Source organism: Chrysemys picta, chromosome 6, assembly GCF_011386835.1.
Source record: "Chrysemys picta bellii isolate R12L10 chromosome 6, ASM1138683v2, whole genome shotgun sequence".
Classification (NCBI taxonomy): domain Eukaryota; kingdom Metazoa; phylum Chordata; order Testudines; family Emydidae; genus Chrysemys; species Chrysemys picta.
In genome coordinates this window covers 68,324,101-68,340,096 of record NC_088796.1, presented here as the reverse complement: position 1 = coordinate 68,340,096, position 15,996 = coordinate 68,324,101, and the positions used below count along the sequence as shown (strand labels likewise).

Here is a 15,996-nt window from a genome sequence, read left to right as displayed (position 1 = left end):
TAACTGCCAAGGTAGCCCGGGAGGGGTGGGGGAGGAGGGAAGCAATGGGTGGGGTTGTTGTAGGGGCACCCCCTAGAATGGCATGCAGCTCATCATTTCTGCAGGATGCCTGAGGCTCGGACCCGGAGCAGCCGTTTGCCTGATATTCTAGGCAGGACTGACTCTCCATTAGACAAAACTTAAAGAAGAGAATGACCCGGGGAGTCATTCCCTTTTTTGTCCAGGCGCCCCCAACCAACCTCACCGAGGCCGGCCAGGAACACCCATGACAGCAGCAGACAGTACAGTATGACTGGTAACCATCTTTGCCAACTTGCAAAGCAGCAGACGGTATAGTATGGCTGGTAACCATCTTTGCTAACTTGCAAAGGCAAGGGATGCTGCTGTGTAGCACTGCAGTACCGCGTCTGTCAGCAGCATCCAGTAGACATACGGTGACAGTGAAAAAAGGCTGAACGGGCTCCATGGTTGCCATGCTATGGCATCTGCCCGGGCAATCCAGGGAAAAGGACACGAAATGATTGTCTGCCGTTGCTTTCACGAAGGAAGGATTGACTGACAACATTTACCCATAACCACCCGCAACAAACTTTTGGCCCCATCAGGCATTGGGCTCTCAACCCAGAATTCCAATGGGCGGGGGAGACTGCGGGAACTATGGGATAGCTACCCACGGTGTAACGCTCCGGAAGTCGACGCTAGCCTCGGTACATGGACACACAGCACCGAATTAATGTGTTTAGTGTGGCCGCATGCACTCAACTTTATACAATCGGTTGCCAAAAATCGAATTCTGTACATTCGGAGTAATCCCGTAGTGTAGACATACCCAGAGAGATGCGGGTCTCTGCCCAATAGAGGTGTGGGAGCCAGAAGCCTAAAAGTGATTGCCCAGAGTGGAACTGCAAGTGCAGTTGAGCTGACTAACAATTATCATTATGATTGTTTCTGGCCTTGAAATTCTATTAATGTTTCCAGCTTTGACACCTTTTCTAAAACTGCAGTGCTCTTAAAACTTTTTCTCCCACCCTCTGCTACCAGTGTTGATGTGTATTTATAACATTATTACTAGTTTTTTATCTGATAACCTTAGAATGCATTATAGAAAGATGACTGACATTTGTGTACATTACTGATTTTAAAAGATGAATCTCTCTCTCTCTCTCTCTCTCTACGTGAAGCATTAATATAATATGAACTACTATCAGGATCCCTGAGAGGCTTATAAGTATTGTAATAGGTGAAGCAGATTTTACAGATGTTGTTATGCCTACATTTAATTATCCAGAGTCAACTGTTTCCTGGACATTGTTGCTGTTCAGAGACTTTGACTTCTACATGCTTCTTTGTGATCCAGACTTCACAAAATTTAATCTTTGCATACAGGATCTATAGCCACACCAGACGTCCAAAATAACACAGAGTTCAGAATTAAATAATACAAAGTACAACTCTGAGGTTCCCCTGCTCTTTAAAAGTAACCACACAATAAAAAAAAAAAATAGTTAAAGACCCCATTCCTCACTGATAACTGTAAAATAAACTTAACTTGTAGAATACAACTTTAAAAGATGACGAACACCCAGAGTCCACATTAAAATACATTGAACAAGCACTAAATCACTTTTCAAAAGTCAAGCCCAAGTTTCTAGGCCAATTTTTGAGACATGAATATTCCAAAAAACAGAAAACAGTTCTCAAAAAAGGAAACAGTACCCAAGATTTTTTTCTCGCATTCAAAATTCCATCTCTTACACATGCATTGTCTTCCCTCAAAAATAAATTATCACTTCTGCCACTCATCTCTAAAAGCAGCATACAGGAGAAGTTTCCATATTTCCATTCAAGTGGTTCAATTTCAGAAAAGTTTGAGAGTAGGATGGAAGGAGTCTCAAAAATCAACCAACCCAACACACACCTGTAACTATGGAGAGACTACTATATTTCCCAAGTATAATCTGTTAGAGTCTTGCAACCCAACCTAACCTGACAGGACTTGACCACAAGTATGAGGTTTGGGTCAGGTCATCTAAAAACAACCTAACCCTCTTGGGCTCAGGTCATCTCTGATAATCTCCTGCTGCCTGCATGTTTGGTGCTGCTTGCCTCACTCCTGCCAGCACCAACTCATAAGTCACAGCACCTCTCATTTCATAGCACACAGCGCAGCAAGGCAGCAATGGCCATCTGGAGCAGGGCACACTGCTACCACCACACCAACCCCACCATCAGGAGACATCCAGAGATGGATCATGGGCGTGGGGAGTGGAAAGTCCCACCAGGGCAAGCCTGACGAACAAGAGGCAGTGGCAGCGTTGACAGGTTCAGGGGGAAGTGTCAGATTTCAGTCAGGTCTGAAATTGACTTGACACGCTCGAATCAGGTTGGCTGTGCTTGAGTCAGGCTTTAAAAATAGGCCCAAGCAGACCTCTATAATCTGTATTAATGTTTGATAATAAATTATCAGAATTTAAACACCTAAGTGGTAGATTTTGTGACACAGTAGTAGTGCTCTGCAGTGCCAGGTGGTATATCAGGGTTAGATTTCTTGTTAGTAGGAGTGTTAATATTTATTTACATGCTTCTTACCTGTACATTTGAATCTTGACTTCCACTTTTTGAAGCAAATGAGCAATCCTCAGGATCAATTGTGAGGGATACTAGAGCAGATGGCAGAAGCTCCGAAAAAGATCCTTGACTGAAATTTATGGCCTCTGGGTTTCTTTGACCATCCTTCACAGATTCACTCAGATTGATCACAGAATCTCTTATGTTGGAAATAATCTCATTATTTTCCGCCAACAAACGTTCTAAGTGGTCTATTTTCTCTTGTAATATTGAAAGCTGGCCCTGTATTAAAAGAAATTTAAATTTCTATTAATCCTCAGATCATCTCCTTGCAAATCTAAATATTTGGAATTCCAAGTGGTATTTCCTGACAAACATTTTATTGAATACACCATTATTTTGTGTTCACTTATAGAAACAGAACTAATTATGGAAAAGGGCTCCTAACCATCTTTATTGCTACATGGAAACTTCAGCACCTGAAAGAAAAACAAAGCAACAAAACATGTCTTATACTTTGCTATAAACTTGAACTCATGCTTCAATGTTTAACCAACAATATAAAGGATATTCAACAACGACAAAATAGCTACATTGGGTTTCAAATACCAGATTAATCATGGCAGATAATTACAAGTTAGTCAGGAATTTCAAATTTAAAACTTTCCTTCATGCCTATCAAAATTTTCCAAAAACCTGGCCTTTGCATATACTACTAGCATGTCTTTATCTGAAGAAAAATCTGTTTTTATTACAGAGTTAGGTGAATTCTGAAATGGGCTTGAAAACAAGGCATAAAGTTGTATTTTTCCTATATGTGCAGATGGTTTTTCAATGTGACATTTCATAGTTTTTATTACCTTTCAATTTTAAAGATATAGCTACATAAAAATTGGTACCTGATTTCACTGTTTAAAAAAAAAAAACAGCAGAGGTATGAGAAAGAACAGAAGTGGTACACAATAGGGGGGAAAATATAAATTGCCCGATCCATACTAGCTAATCCTTTTACTTAGATTGAGTACGAGCAGTAGGATAATCCTACAGTTATACAAATTAAACCTGAAATTAAACAAGTTATTTCTATTTGGCAGCAGCCATGAAAGCTCTCTCAACCTGATGGGGTCTTCAGTCATAGGGTTATACCCAATTCTGCAGTGACCAACAGAGCTAGCTCTGGACATAAAGGCAACATAAGGCAAAGAAGCTGACTCTTCCTCCAGGAAGACAGGGATGAGTGGAAACCAGGCAAAACAGAAGGACAACAATACATTTATCCATACCTATCAGCCAATAATCTTAGACTGGACGGTGGAAGTTGAAGCAAAAGGTGCTGTGCTTCCTACCAGGGTTCTAACCCTTAGACCACTCTGCCCCTTCCCTTAATCTCAAATCAGTTCCAGCTAGTGAGTAGGCAGTACATTTACAAGCTCCAATAATTTTTGAAAAAGATGTTTTATACAAATCACAAGAGGCTAGATGGCATCATTTGGGTTTTTGACATGTGGATATTTTTGCTCACTAATAACCCCCCCCCTCCCAGTTTTATCTCCACCCTAGTATTTTGGGTCCACAGGTTCCACCATCAATAAGAAAGGTTGAGGGACAGAGGGACTTTAAACAAATTCTTAAATAAAGCCTTGACCTATCCCAAAAGTATAGAATTCATGAGTTATTTTTGACCCCCCCCCCACAAAAAAAATCTCTTTCTCCACATCAAAAAAAAGAATATTACAGGTCAAGATTTCTGCCTAAACTTTGTTCATTATGTTCAACACATAACTAATACTGTCACAGAGCAACTGCCCTTTAATGAATCCTTTTAGTGATCTGCCTGTTTTAGCAGAGTTTATGATTTAACACTCAAATTTTTGCTGGTACCTTGCTGTTTCTATTTTATAATACAACTGCTAACAGACATCGTCAAAGGGATTCTTACTTGAATACAAACAAGCATTCATTTTTAAGATGAGTGATGAAGCCTCAATGTCCTATAAACAGGATCAGGGCCTTCAGTGGCAGAAAGGACAGATAATCCTCAAAAATCAGTGACAGAACTCCAAACCGAATGTTTTTTCTCACCATTCACCTGAAACATGCTCTTGCACATTCCTTTGAAGGCCCAAATTGTCTCCTTAACATGTAAAAACAGTGCAGAGATCTATACTTCAATCTGAAGAGACTTAGGCTATGTCTACATTGTACACCTTACAAGAGTACAGCTGTGCTGCTGCAGCCACACCATTGTAAGGTGCGCTGTGCAGCCGCTCTTTACCGCTGGGAGAGAGCTCTCCTGGTGACAAAATAAAACCACCTCCAATGAGGGGCAGTAGCTTCATCACCAGGAGCACAGCTATCCACACTAGCGCTTTTCGTCATTAAAACATCTGTCAACAAGGGGTGCATTTTTTCACACCCCGAGTGACAAAAGTTTTAACGGCGAAAGTGCCAGTGTAGACAAACTCTTAAATTTTTTCCAACTATTGCACTAAGCCATAGGCTTCTTGTTTAAATTCTGAGGCGTAGAGTCTTTTGTGTAATTCCCTGAAGAGTGTTTACTTTGAATGAGTTTGTACCATGAGGACCATCCCTCATCCAGATAAGACAAAATGGCCTTTTTGACTACCCTATATAGGCATTTCTATTACTTTTAAACCTTACAATAGAAGTTCTTTGCAATCATATGGAAGACTTGTTTCATGATTTTATAAGCTTTTCCAGTTTGCCTCTTCATTTTTTTCGACTACATAATTTCTTTTGAAATAGAATCTGTGTTCATTCAGCCTGTTTAAGTTAACCTTCTCTAAATACTAAATTTTAAAATGTAACTTTCTTAGCAGAATACTTTGTTTCTACTCACTGCTTCACAAACATATAACATGGCTGTTGTCCTGCCAATATTCCACTTGTTTTATCATGTTTACAAAAGGTATCATGACGATGACTAAATTCCCATCCTTCCATATATTACAGATTGGTTAACCAAACAGGGATACAGGCCTACCCCACCAAAACAATATCCTAGATATCTGTAAAAGTTATGATTCCAAAATAAACAGAAAATTGATATGTATATGACGGAGTACTGTGGAGAAAAATAAGTGTAGTCCCATGCCCTCTGGTGGTACAAAAGAAACATCTGAGGCCAAAATCTCTGCCTGGTTACAGCCTGCTTTAAAGCAAAATCCGGACTAATTTATACCTCAAGACAGGAAACATGCCCGGGTTCAAAGCATATATAAACCCGGGCAAAAGGTTTGTGAGCGTGGATGGTAGGGGGGGTTGGGCTTAAACCTCTGGTAAGAGCATAGGTTAAGCTCTGCAGTGAAGTCATATCCTGAGAACCCCACTCAAGTCAGTCAATTCAGCTCTGTGTAGGCACTTAGATCCACCTGCATGGATCGAATTGCAGAACCAGAAGCTTGATTTTTTTCCTATAGTTTCACTTTAAAATGGACATCCATATTTTAAGATAAAGCAGAGGGCAAAAAAAAAAAAAAAGGTGAAACACGTAAGAAAGCAATAGAGAAATTTTTAATATATTACTCTTTAGAGTTCTAAATTTAATGTAGATTCTATAGCAAAATGTTTCTTATTTTTGCTGTTGACTAGTGCAACACTGCAAGATTCTACTTTGCCTCTCACCTAATGCATTCCGGGGGGAGAGCGGGGGAAGAGAGAGAGAGCAGACAAAAACAATATTATTTGCTCTCTATTAAAGCAGATATAGCAGCCACCATTATAGATAAGTCTGTATGACTGCTTCCATTCTAATCTTGTTTTTAGTTGCTCATAACTTTCTGAAATTTTCACTTTCCAAGCTATTTTCCAGGCTCAGTTTCTACTTGATAGGTTATTTTTAAGTGTTTGAGCAAATATAGTCCAACCATTTTTTTTTTTTTTTTTAGTACAAGTGGAACTTGAGTACTTTTTGCTTTTTAAAAAGCTATCTAGTTGAAATGGCTTGGAGTAGACAGTTGAAGTTTGGCACAGAAATAGGTTTCTTTGGGAATTGAGTGTTCCAGTGATGTTTATTTATTTGATCAAGTTATGACTTTTTAAAAATCACATGTACAAAATGTACTTATGTACATCATTTTTCACTAAGCCCATAAACAGTGTAGCTACTGAAGGCTATGCTACCCATGCTTGGCTAATCTGATTGTATAATCAAAAAAGTTTACTTGAAGTGTGCATGAGCTTGAGACATGAGCTCAGTCCCTGTGGTGAAGGTACTGAGGCATTATACATGGTTGCTTCACTTTACTGAGGTTTGCAATGGACTATGAGTTCCACAACTCCAAAGGTTTGCAAAAGAGAGACTCCTTCCTGTACAGCATTTTAGGCATATGTGCAAACCACTCTTGTGATATTCGTTTGAAAAGTTTCAGATTATGGAATTTGTAAGTGCTGTTGCCAATTTTGGGGGGGGGAGGGGGCGGGCTGTTTTTTGGTGCAACCCAGCACAGTTTCAAAGCTCTAGAAAATTAAGATCCTTTTTGTTGTCTTCTTCACTCTTAAAGCCTTTAGAATACCATACCAAGATGTCATTATGCTTGCACATTTCAGCACTCAAAATTCAAGAAATGACAATGTTAAGGTTATATGCACCAACCACCTTAACTCAGCTGTCTTGGGAATATGTTATACACTAAAGTTTGATATTCAAACTGTTTCTCAAATACAGAATCATACAATTTTTCTACATCCTATCACACAGACATGTACCATTTTATAGCACTGTATAATACTTTGTATGCCAGAAAGCTCATTGAAAATGCACAGTAACTGTACTGTAAAAAGTACAGTAGACAGCATACTACTGTAACAGATTCCAAACTGCTGTGAGGGGACCCAAAAGCTGAATCCCACATGCCCTTAGCTTACTGGAGGCTGGGCAGAGTTTAGGTACTGTCCCTGGCTTTGGACCTCTAGGAAGCACCCAGGTGCAGACTTCGTCTCTGACATCTCTTGGCAGTGGGTACCCCATGGTACAATATCTAGGGCCTGAAACAAGTACCGTCTCCCCGAACCCTCCCTAAAAGCTATTGTACAGAATCCCACTGAAGACCTAAGCTTTCTGGGTTGCAGTTTACTTCCTCAGGGCTACACAGTAGCAAAAAGAAAACACAGATTTTGCGCAGAATTCTAGAGCACCATTACTAATTACTTAGGATGAGAAATATACAGATCTAGACAAAATAATAAACAGACCTATATGCATTTTCCCTGCTTCAATTTCCTAACCACTCCAAATTGTAATTTGGGGATAGGCCAGAGTCCTTTAACGATCCTGCCCATGGCCCCTGCCCTCCTTCATGTGACTTCTCATCCAGAATATGCAATCTCTGGTCTCTTCTCTCTCTACCATGGTTACTAAGAGATGCTCTTTTACAACCTTCAGCTTCCCTTGTCAGGTGGCTCCTGATGGGCCTCAACCTGTGACCATCCTTAGCAGGTGACTTCATTTCCTGGCAACCTCTCCCCTGGTAAATCAGTTTTAAAGGGTAGGAGCCAGACTTTTGTATCAAGGTATTTACACCATAATAGAGGTCCAACAACCAATCCATTGTCCCTGGTCTGGTAAGGGTTTTGTATGTGGTCTGCAAATGGCAGATTCCACAGAGAGGCATTCCCTGACAACAATTTCATAACTACCACCAAAATTCATAAGTTGTACACAGACTCCCCGGATCGTCACAATCATGATAGTGAACATTAATTAATATAGGCCATTTAACTTCAAAACTAAGTTAACAGTGAACTTAGGTACAATTCAGTGTTGAGGCAAGCAACATAAGCTGTGCTGATGGTTGAAGAGTATGGTACATGGGTGCTGACAATATTACTAAAATACATACCTAGAAAAGAAGAAGAAGTCTAAGTCAAAAGAGAGATATTAATTTCATTATGGGCCAGTAATTAAAAAAAATTCTGAAAAATGCTACATGTGCATATTTGAGAGTGTACTGGAACATGTAATTAAGTGCATATGCAGGATGGATCAGAATTCAGATTACTTGTGAAACCTTAGCTCCTGCATTTTCTGACAGGAGTACTTAACTGTGCAGCTTTAATATTTTCTTAGCATGATTTTTTACACAAAAATCTTTAAGAGCAGATTTTGTGTCTGGACTGGTAAACTTTCATGACGATTTTTCAGTAGCCAGTCAGGCACAAGAATATACATTTTAAAGGGATTATATATAGTATTGCAATAAGTATCTCATTTTGTCTTTCCTCTTGCCATAAGTCTTAGGTTTTTGTAGATGAATATATACTCAGAAAATCATTCCTTTGACCAACTTAGTCACTTTAGAGCACTTCTAATACTGGAAGTCAATGCAGAGTTGTCATAACTATAAAGGGAAGGGTAACAGCCCTCCTGTGTACTGTACTGTAAAATCCCTCCTGGTCAGAGACTCCAAAATCCTTTTACCTGTAAAGGGTTAAGAAGCTCAGTTAACCTGGCTGACACCTGACCCAAAGGACCAATAAGGGGACAAGATACTTTCAAATATTGATGGGGGGAAGGCTTTTGTTTGTGCTCTTTGTTTTGGGGGTTGTTCGCTCTTGGGACTGAGAGGGACCAGATATCAATCCAGGCTCTCCAAATCTTTCTGAACAAGTCTCTCATATTTCAAACTTGCAAGTAAACAGCCAAGCAAGGCGTATTAGTTTTTATCTTTGTTTTCTCAACTTGTAAATGTACCTTTTTGCTAGAGTGTTTATCTCTGTTTGCTGTAACTTTGAACCTAAGGCTAGAGGGGATTCCTCTGGACTCTAAGTTTGATTACCGTATAAAGTTATTTTCCATCCTGATTTTACAGAGATGATTTTTACCTTTTTCTTTAATTAAAAGCCTTCTTTTTAAGAACCTGATTGATTTTTCCTTGTTTTTAAGATCCAAGGGGTTTGGATCTTTATTCACCAGGGAATTGGTGAAGAGTCTCTCAAGGCTACCCAGGGAAGGGAATTAGCATTTGGGAGTGGTGGCAGCGGACCAGATCTAAGCTGGTAGTTAAGCTTAGAAATTTCCATGCAGGCCCCCACAATTGTACCCTAAAGTTCAGAGTGGGGAAGCAGCCTTGACAAGAGTTCATAGGTAAATCCAACAATTGTATAGTTCATGTGGTGTGGCTTACTGATTCCATACTGACTAAGATGAAAGATCCACTGAATGATTTGTTTTCTTCAGATTTTCTGTCACTATACAATTGTGAGCAGAGTGTGTTGGCCTAAGTTTGACTAAAACAGCATGATGAACAATTCTCACATAACTATGCCTGTGAGAGGAACCTTGCCCATTATTTAGCAGAGAGAGAGAGACACAGACAAGTGGGTATTCGTCTGACGAAGTGGGTATTCAACCAGGAAAGCTTATGCTCCAATACATCTGTTAGTCTATAAGGTGCCACAGGACTCTGTTGCTTTTTACAGATCCAGACTAACACGGCTACCCCTCTGATACTAGACAGACAGACACTCCTTGGATACACACACTACTGCAGCACTCCAGCCTTTGCCTACAGTTTAACAGACTAACCTCAAATCAAGATAGAAACCTGTACAAGAGAGATTAAAATTTAGTCTCTGTAGAGTGAATCCTCAGCTGCATTATCTGGAAAGACACTATAGCAGCCATAAAACAACTTGGAGAGAGGTGAAAGGAGAGAGGCTGGCCATGGAACCCTGCAAGGTGGGAGTGTCCCAGACCCTGGGCTGCAGCCTGAGCCTGTTTATCTACACTGCAATTAAACAGCCCCACAGCCCAAGCCCCATGAGCCCAAGTCAGTTGGCCCAGGCCAGATGCAAGTTTTTAATTACCCCTGACTTCAAGCTACCTGGAAATGACAACTAACTGCAGATTAGAGCAGTAAAAGGAAGGAGTTCTGAATCCTAGGACCAGAAAGGCTAAACTTTAGACAGGCCTAGAGAAGAAGAGCCCCCCAAAAATAGTAATATGGTGTAAAAGTAATATGCTACCTTAAAGCCTGATGAACAAAACCTAAACTAGTCCACTTGGAGTCAGTATTCTGGGACTGGTGTGTTATGCTTGTGCCACTTTATTTTCTATGGTGATCTAACTGCTTTGGCATGCAATACAAACACTTGGGGCCCAAATTTTGGTTTTCAACTGCCTTTCCATAGTGCTCCAGCAGCATCAAGGGGTTACAAACCACATAGAAGCACCACCCAGAGAAAGGCCCCAGCATAAAGAGGGCCCACAAGCCAGTAAAAAGCTTCTAGAACAGCTTTACTCCAGCCCTCTCCCCTGCTCCTAGCGTAGGGGACATGCCAGAGAGAAGGAGCAGCTTTGCACTCTGGCTATTCTCAGCAGGTGGACAGCCCATGGAAGCAATTGCAACCAAAGTATAACATCTACTAGGAGCCCGGTCAAGAATACCAGGACATGTAAAGATGACAGCCACCTTTGTCATCCTATATTCCTGCAACTAGCTCAGTTTGGTGGAAACAAAACTGAAGCTATAATCTCTAAAAAAAACATTTAATCCACCACACACATCCAATACTCAGTAGCCTGTTACTTAATTCACCTTAGTCACTGTAACAGGGCAGTGATTTAAGCATCAGAATGTCATTAGCACCATCTTGTTGACAAGACAATTGTATCTAATTATTATCAGTAATAAATATTTATTTTATAGTAGTGCCAAATGACCTCAAATTGGGATTGGGGCTCCATTGTGCTGGGTGCCATTCAAACACAGAAAAGAGAATGTCTGTCCTGAAAATTTACAATTTAAATAAACAAAGGCCATGCCTACACTTGGAAAAAAGGGATATTTTAACTTATACTAAAACATATTAATCACTTTTTCCTAGTGAAAACAAAGTCCTTGTCTTCACTAGGAAAAAAGTGTAGTTTTAGCATGTGTTGGCTAAGGTGTTAACAAACATTAAAATTTGAGTGTAGACAAGGCAAGTTGAAGTTTTAACAGGTAAACATGCTGAGATAAACATGGGGAAGGGAGCATATGGATACTAAAGGAGCTTCAGGTTTACATGTCAGCCAACCTATTTAGACTTAAAGATGATTTAATATAGATAAAGAGGTTATATAAAGTTCAAGAAAATACAGTGAAAATCTGCTTTATGGTAATTCTAGTTTGATCTAACATGCAGAACACAGAAAGAACAAAATCCTTTCAAGAGATTACCTGCAGAGATCTAAGTTTCTCTACCTAGACCACAGCCTCAGCCACACAGGATTGGAGGAGGAAATGTCACAATTCACATCCCTGAGGGCATAAAACTTGAAGTATCCATACTATTTCTGGCCACTGTGCAGGACGGGACACAGGGTTGGAAAAGTTAATTCACCACAGGTGAATAGGAAGCAAATAGAGAGACCTAAGCCATCAATTTCTGCAGCAGCTTTTGGTTTTTATAAAAATTAACTTTCTAGCATCTATGAAGATAAACTTCCAAATGTTAATAAAATACTATGTTTTGTGTCCCTGAGCCTGCACCTAAACAGTATACTGCTACTCCTTGCTTTTCCAAACTGCAGCAGCAGCATGAAATTGACAAGACACTGGTCAGTTTAACAGATGCTATTCTGAACCCTGACAGCAACAGTGAACTGACAAAATCAAGTCAGTTGAGGTGCCACTGGGATGGTTGCCCTTATATCTTGCTGATGGCTTTTGCCTCACATCCTCATCTTTCATATCACTCTCAAGCTAACGTATCACTGGGATTAACTGGTGCCTGATAAGTGTCATAGCTTTCCCAAATTATAATAAAGTGCAAAACTATTAGTCTTTTCAGCTTTCACTGCTACTATTCAGAACCCTGTGGAAAGCACACAAAAAATTGACAAAAATAACATCAGTTTCATCTGTAACTGCTTGGGGAAATAAAATATAAGCAGCAGAAACAAGAACTGAAGCTTTTCACTCAGAAGGACCCATATAGAGGATGGGTGTGGATACTATATTAAGAAAGAACCACCCTAGATGCTATTAGCAAGAATAGCAAAAACACTGTCTCCTCCCCACCCCCTCACAGCAAACAAGATATTTTGGGGGTATCTAGGGGGAACAGGAGTACTCTCTCTTTTAGGAACCAGAATGGGTTGGTGGGGGGAGGCAACTGTAAATTTAAATATCTGCTATCCAAATGCTAAAATAAGTGAGACACAGCACACTGGTAGGAATCCCAACACCAAGGTACTGATTGTGGACAATGAGAATCCCCACCAAATCTTACATGTCCTCTTTTTTTTTTCAGGCCCTGAAATTACTGTATAATGACATAAAAGAAAATGAATATGTTCTTTTTCTGACATTTTTTTCTGGACTTTAGACATTTACTTTGCAGTATCTGCATCTTTCTCTCCCCTCCCCCTTCCTTCCAGAAAAGTTGGTGGTTAGACTCTGATCCATAACTTACATTTATTTTAGAGAGAGACTATAGCAGGTTTGTACCCTTCTTTCACACCCAAGTGGTGCCAATGTTTTGCTTTTTACCCCCCTATTCTTTTTAGTTTATTACTATTATCATTTTAGCAGTAACTGAACAGTTAAGACATTCTACTCAAGAAATAAGGCGTTTTATTTTTAAAAAAATAAAACTCATTTGAAGATTCACCTGTTTACTTCAAGCTTCTTGGGGTCTTAATGGAAATTTCTGGTTTGTTTCTGTGTGGAAAAATATAAAAATGCTGTGCCTTTTACTTGACCTTTTGTACTTTATCTTGACAGATTACTGTAAAGGCAACAGGGATATTTATCTTTCCACAGACAGATATGCTGTCAGTATTCTGCTGTTTTACAAAAGAGTGAGGGTAAGCGGTTGTTTTGTTTTAAGTGGCAGTTTGCAAAACACAACATCTTATTTGAAAAGCATTGTTCCTTTTAGTTATATCAAAAAGAAATATTAAGATGTATTTCAGGACTCTATACTGGTTGTAACATTTAAATTTTCCACATTAAAGCAACAGGAATACACAATTTCTCAACCACTCATGTACCAGTTTGGATTCTTTTTGTTGGTTTAGTTTTTTTAAACTGAACTGCAAGCCACATTTTTCCTTTCTAGATAAATATCTCCTAGATCAATGTAGCACAATGCAAATAGCGTTTAAATTTCTCTCCCACACAAACAGCAAGAAAAAGTGAAGGGCTACAAATGCCTTTCTGTACTTTATAATCCTCATGTAACATGCAATGAGGTTATGAATAATAGTCAGTAAACAGGGGCAAAAATGACCAATACTGATCAATTTTTCTTTAGAATAGACCTACCTGTTGAACTGAAGGATAAAATAAACACATAATAATAATCATGTCTTTAACAATTATTTGAACTTCTGGATTCTGAGAACTAGCACTTAAGAATAAACCTTACATCTTTGGTTCCGCTTACTAACTGCGCTGAACACGAGTTAAGCTGTCAGGTCATAGAAAAGTCTTGTTTGCCCCGTTAAGATGAACAGCACATAATTGAGCACCATACAGCTAATCTCCAAAGTATGACAGATGTTTTACATTACCTCAGTTACATATCTGCTGCAAATAAAAACAACATTTAGAAGACACTATGGCATTATGTCCTCCTCTCAAACAAGTGGTTTGCACCTAAACTAACCCCTATAACAACAAAACTTATCAGGTTCATTTTCCTACGGAATGCCACAACAGTTAACAACAGACAGGACAACATCTCCACTGACAAACTGTTTTAGTTTCATTAAAAAGAAGAACAGGAGTACTTGTGGCACTTTAGAGACTAACAAATTTATTAGAGCATAAGCTTTCGTGGACTACAGCCCACTTCTTTAGTTTCATTGATACAGAAAGCCTCTTGGGAAAGAAGACTGGGTTTTATATGTTCCGTTGACTCCTTATTTACCTGCTACCCACACCACCATAAACCGACAAAGTCAACCACATGTCAGATGTGTGCATGCACTCAGCAGGGGCAGCAACAGAGACGCCGTTGGTCCTGCGACACAACTGCAGTTTCAAATGCACGTTTGTAAAACTAGGGTGGGTAGTTCCCATTGCACCGATCTCTTCCTTCCTCCCGCATGAACACCACAAATACGGAAACTCAGCCCAACCCGCACCCCCGCGGAGCACGCTGCCCCTAACCTGACCGACCGCCAGTCCCAGCACCCAGGTGGCGCTAAGGCGGGGGTAATACCCCAAATGCAGGAGGACGCCCCCCCAACAGCGCCCAGGAACCTTGGCAGGAAACTGCTAGACCTTACCTGTACCCGGGCAGTTGGAGGGGGAGGGGGCTGTCCCACCTCCAGCCAGCAGCACTGGGGGAAAAGGAAAGTCGAGTAACTCGCCCACGCACCGTTTAAAATCGTTACCCGGAACTCGCCCCCTTCCGCCGGCAGCAGCGCCCTCCCGGTGCCCTCTGCTCCGCTCACCTTGGGGAAGGTGCCCTCCCGGCGGGGGCTTTTGGGATGGTCGAAGTGGCCCCTGTCCAGCATCAGGTAGAGGGAGAAGATCACGACGCAGAAGATCGCGCTGCCGAACACCGTGAACTGCCTGCTCAGCTTCATGTCCGCGGGCAGCGGGGCCCCGCCGCTCCCAGCCCGCAGCGCGCTCACCCGGCCGGGGCTCTGACAGCGCTCGCTCAACTTCTGGGGGCGTTCGCTGGCTCCGCCGGGCCCGCTGCCTGCCCCGGCTCACAGGGAAAAGTTTCCTCCGGCCGAGCTGTCTGGGAAGCGGCAGCTGGTGTCCTCACGCGACGCCCCCAAGTCCCCGAAGTTCCCCCGCGCCGCCGCCGCCTTCCCAAGAGACGCCGAGAGTTTCCGGGAGCGGAGCGGGCTCTCCCCTCCCCCCGACTAGTTATTGCCGAGTACAGGAGCGAGGGGCAGCGCTGCGGGACCAACCCTGCTGCACCCCAGCTGCTCCGCTCCCCCGGGCTGCCTCTGAGCGGCGCCGAAGTCCGCAGCCGCCACCTCCTCCTGGCAAGAGCGCCGCTACCCCGCAGCACAGACCTGGCAACAGGGACGGCGCCGCGCGCACACTGAGCTCTGGGAGCCCCCAACCGGGCAGGACCGGCCCCTGCTGCTGCCGGAGAAGCAACGCGCTCCGCCCCCCGCACGCACCGAGTCCGGGCGGGGCCTGCGCGTGACACGCTGCCACCGCTGCAGCAGGGCCGCCCCCAGCGCTCTGAGGCAGGGGACGGGCGCTGAACCGAGCGGTGGGCGGAGGAGCGACTGCCTCTCCGACCGTTGGGGGCGCGGCCGTTACTGCTGCCCCTCGGCTCCGCGGAACGTACTTGAGTGCGTGGCGGTTGCGGCTTCTGTAGGCCGCGCGGGAGCACGAGCCGTTGGTGTGGCTGCCTCTCGCCCCCGCGGGAGCACCGAGCACAAAACTGTTCTCGCAGGTTCTTCCCCAGCGGCCCTACGGAGCGATAGGAACCAGAGCAGCGACTTGT

The 15,996-nt window shown here is 42.2% G+C and overlaps 1 protein-coding gene across 1 annotated transcript in view; it reads right to left on the bottom strand.

The window, feature by feature from the left end:
* MAN2A1 (mannosidase alpha class 2A member 1) overlaps positions 1 to 15,667 on the bottom strand; it is a 225,035-nt gene extending 209,368 nt beyond the window's left edge. The window contains 2 exon segments of the mRNA XM_065599246.1: positions 2,590 to 2,850; positions 14,978 to 15,667. Of these exon segments, the coding sequence (XP_065455318.1) occupies positions 2,590 to 2,850; positions 14,978 to 15,112 (396 nt within the window). The 5' untranslated portion in view covers positions 15,113 to 15,667.
* Positions 15,668 to 15,996: the final 329 nt, after the last annotated feature.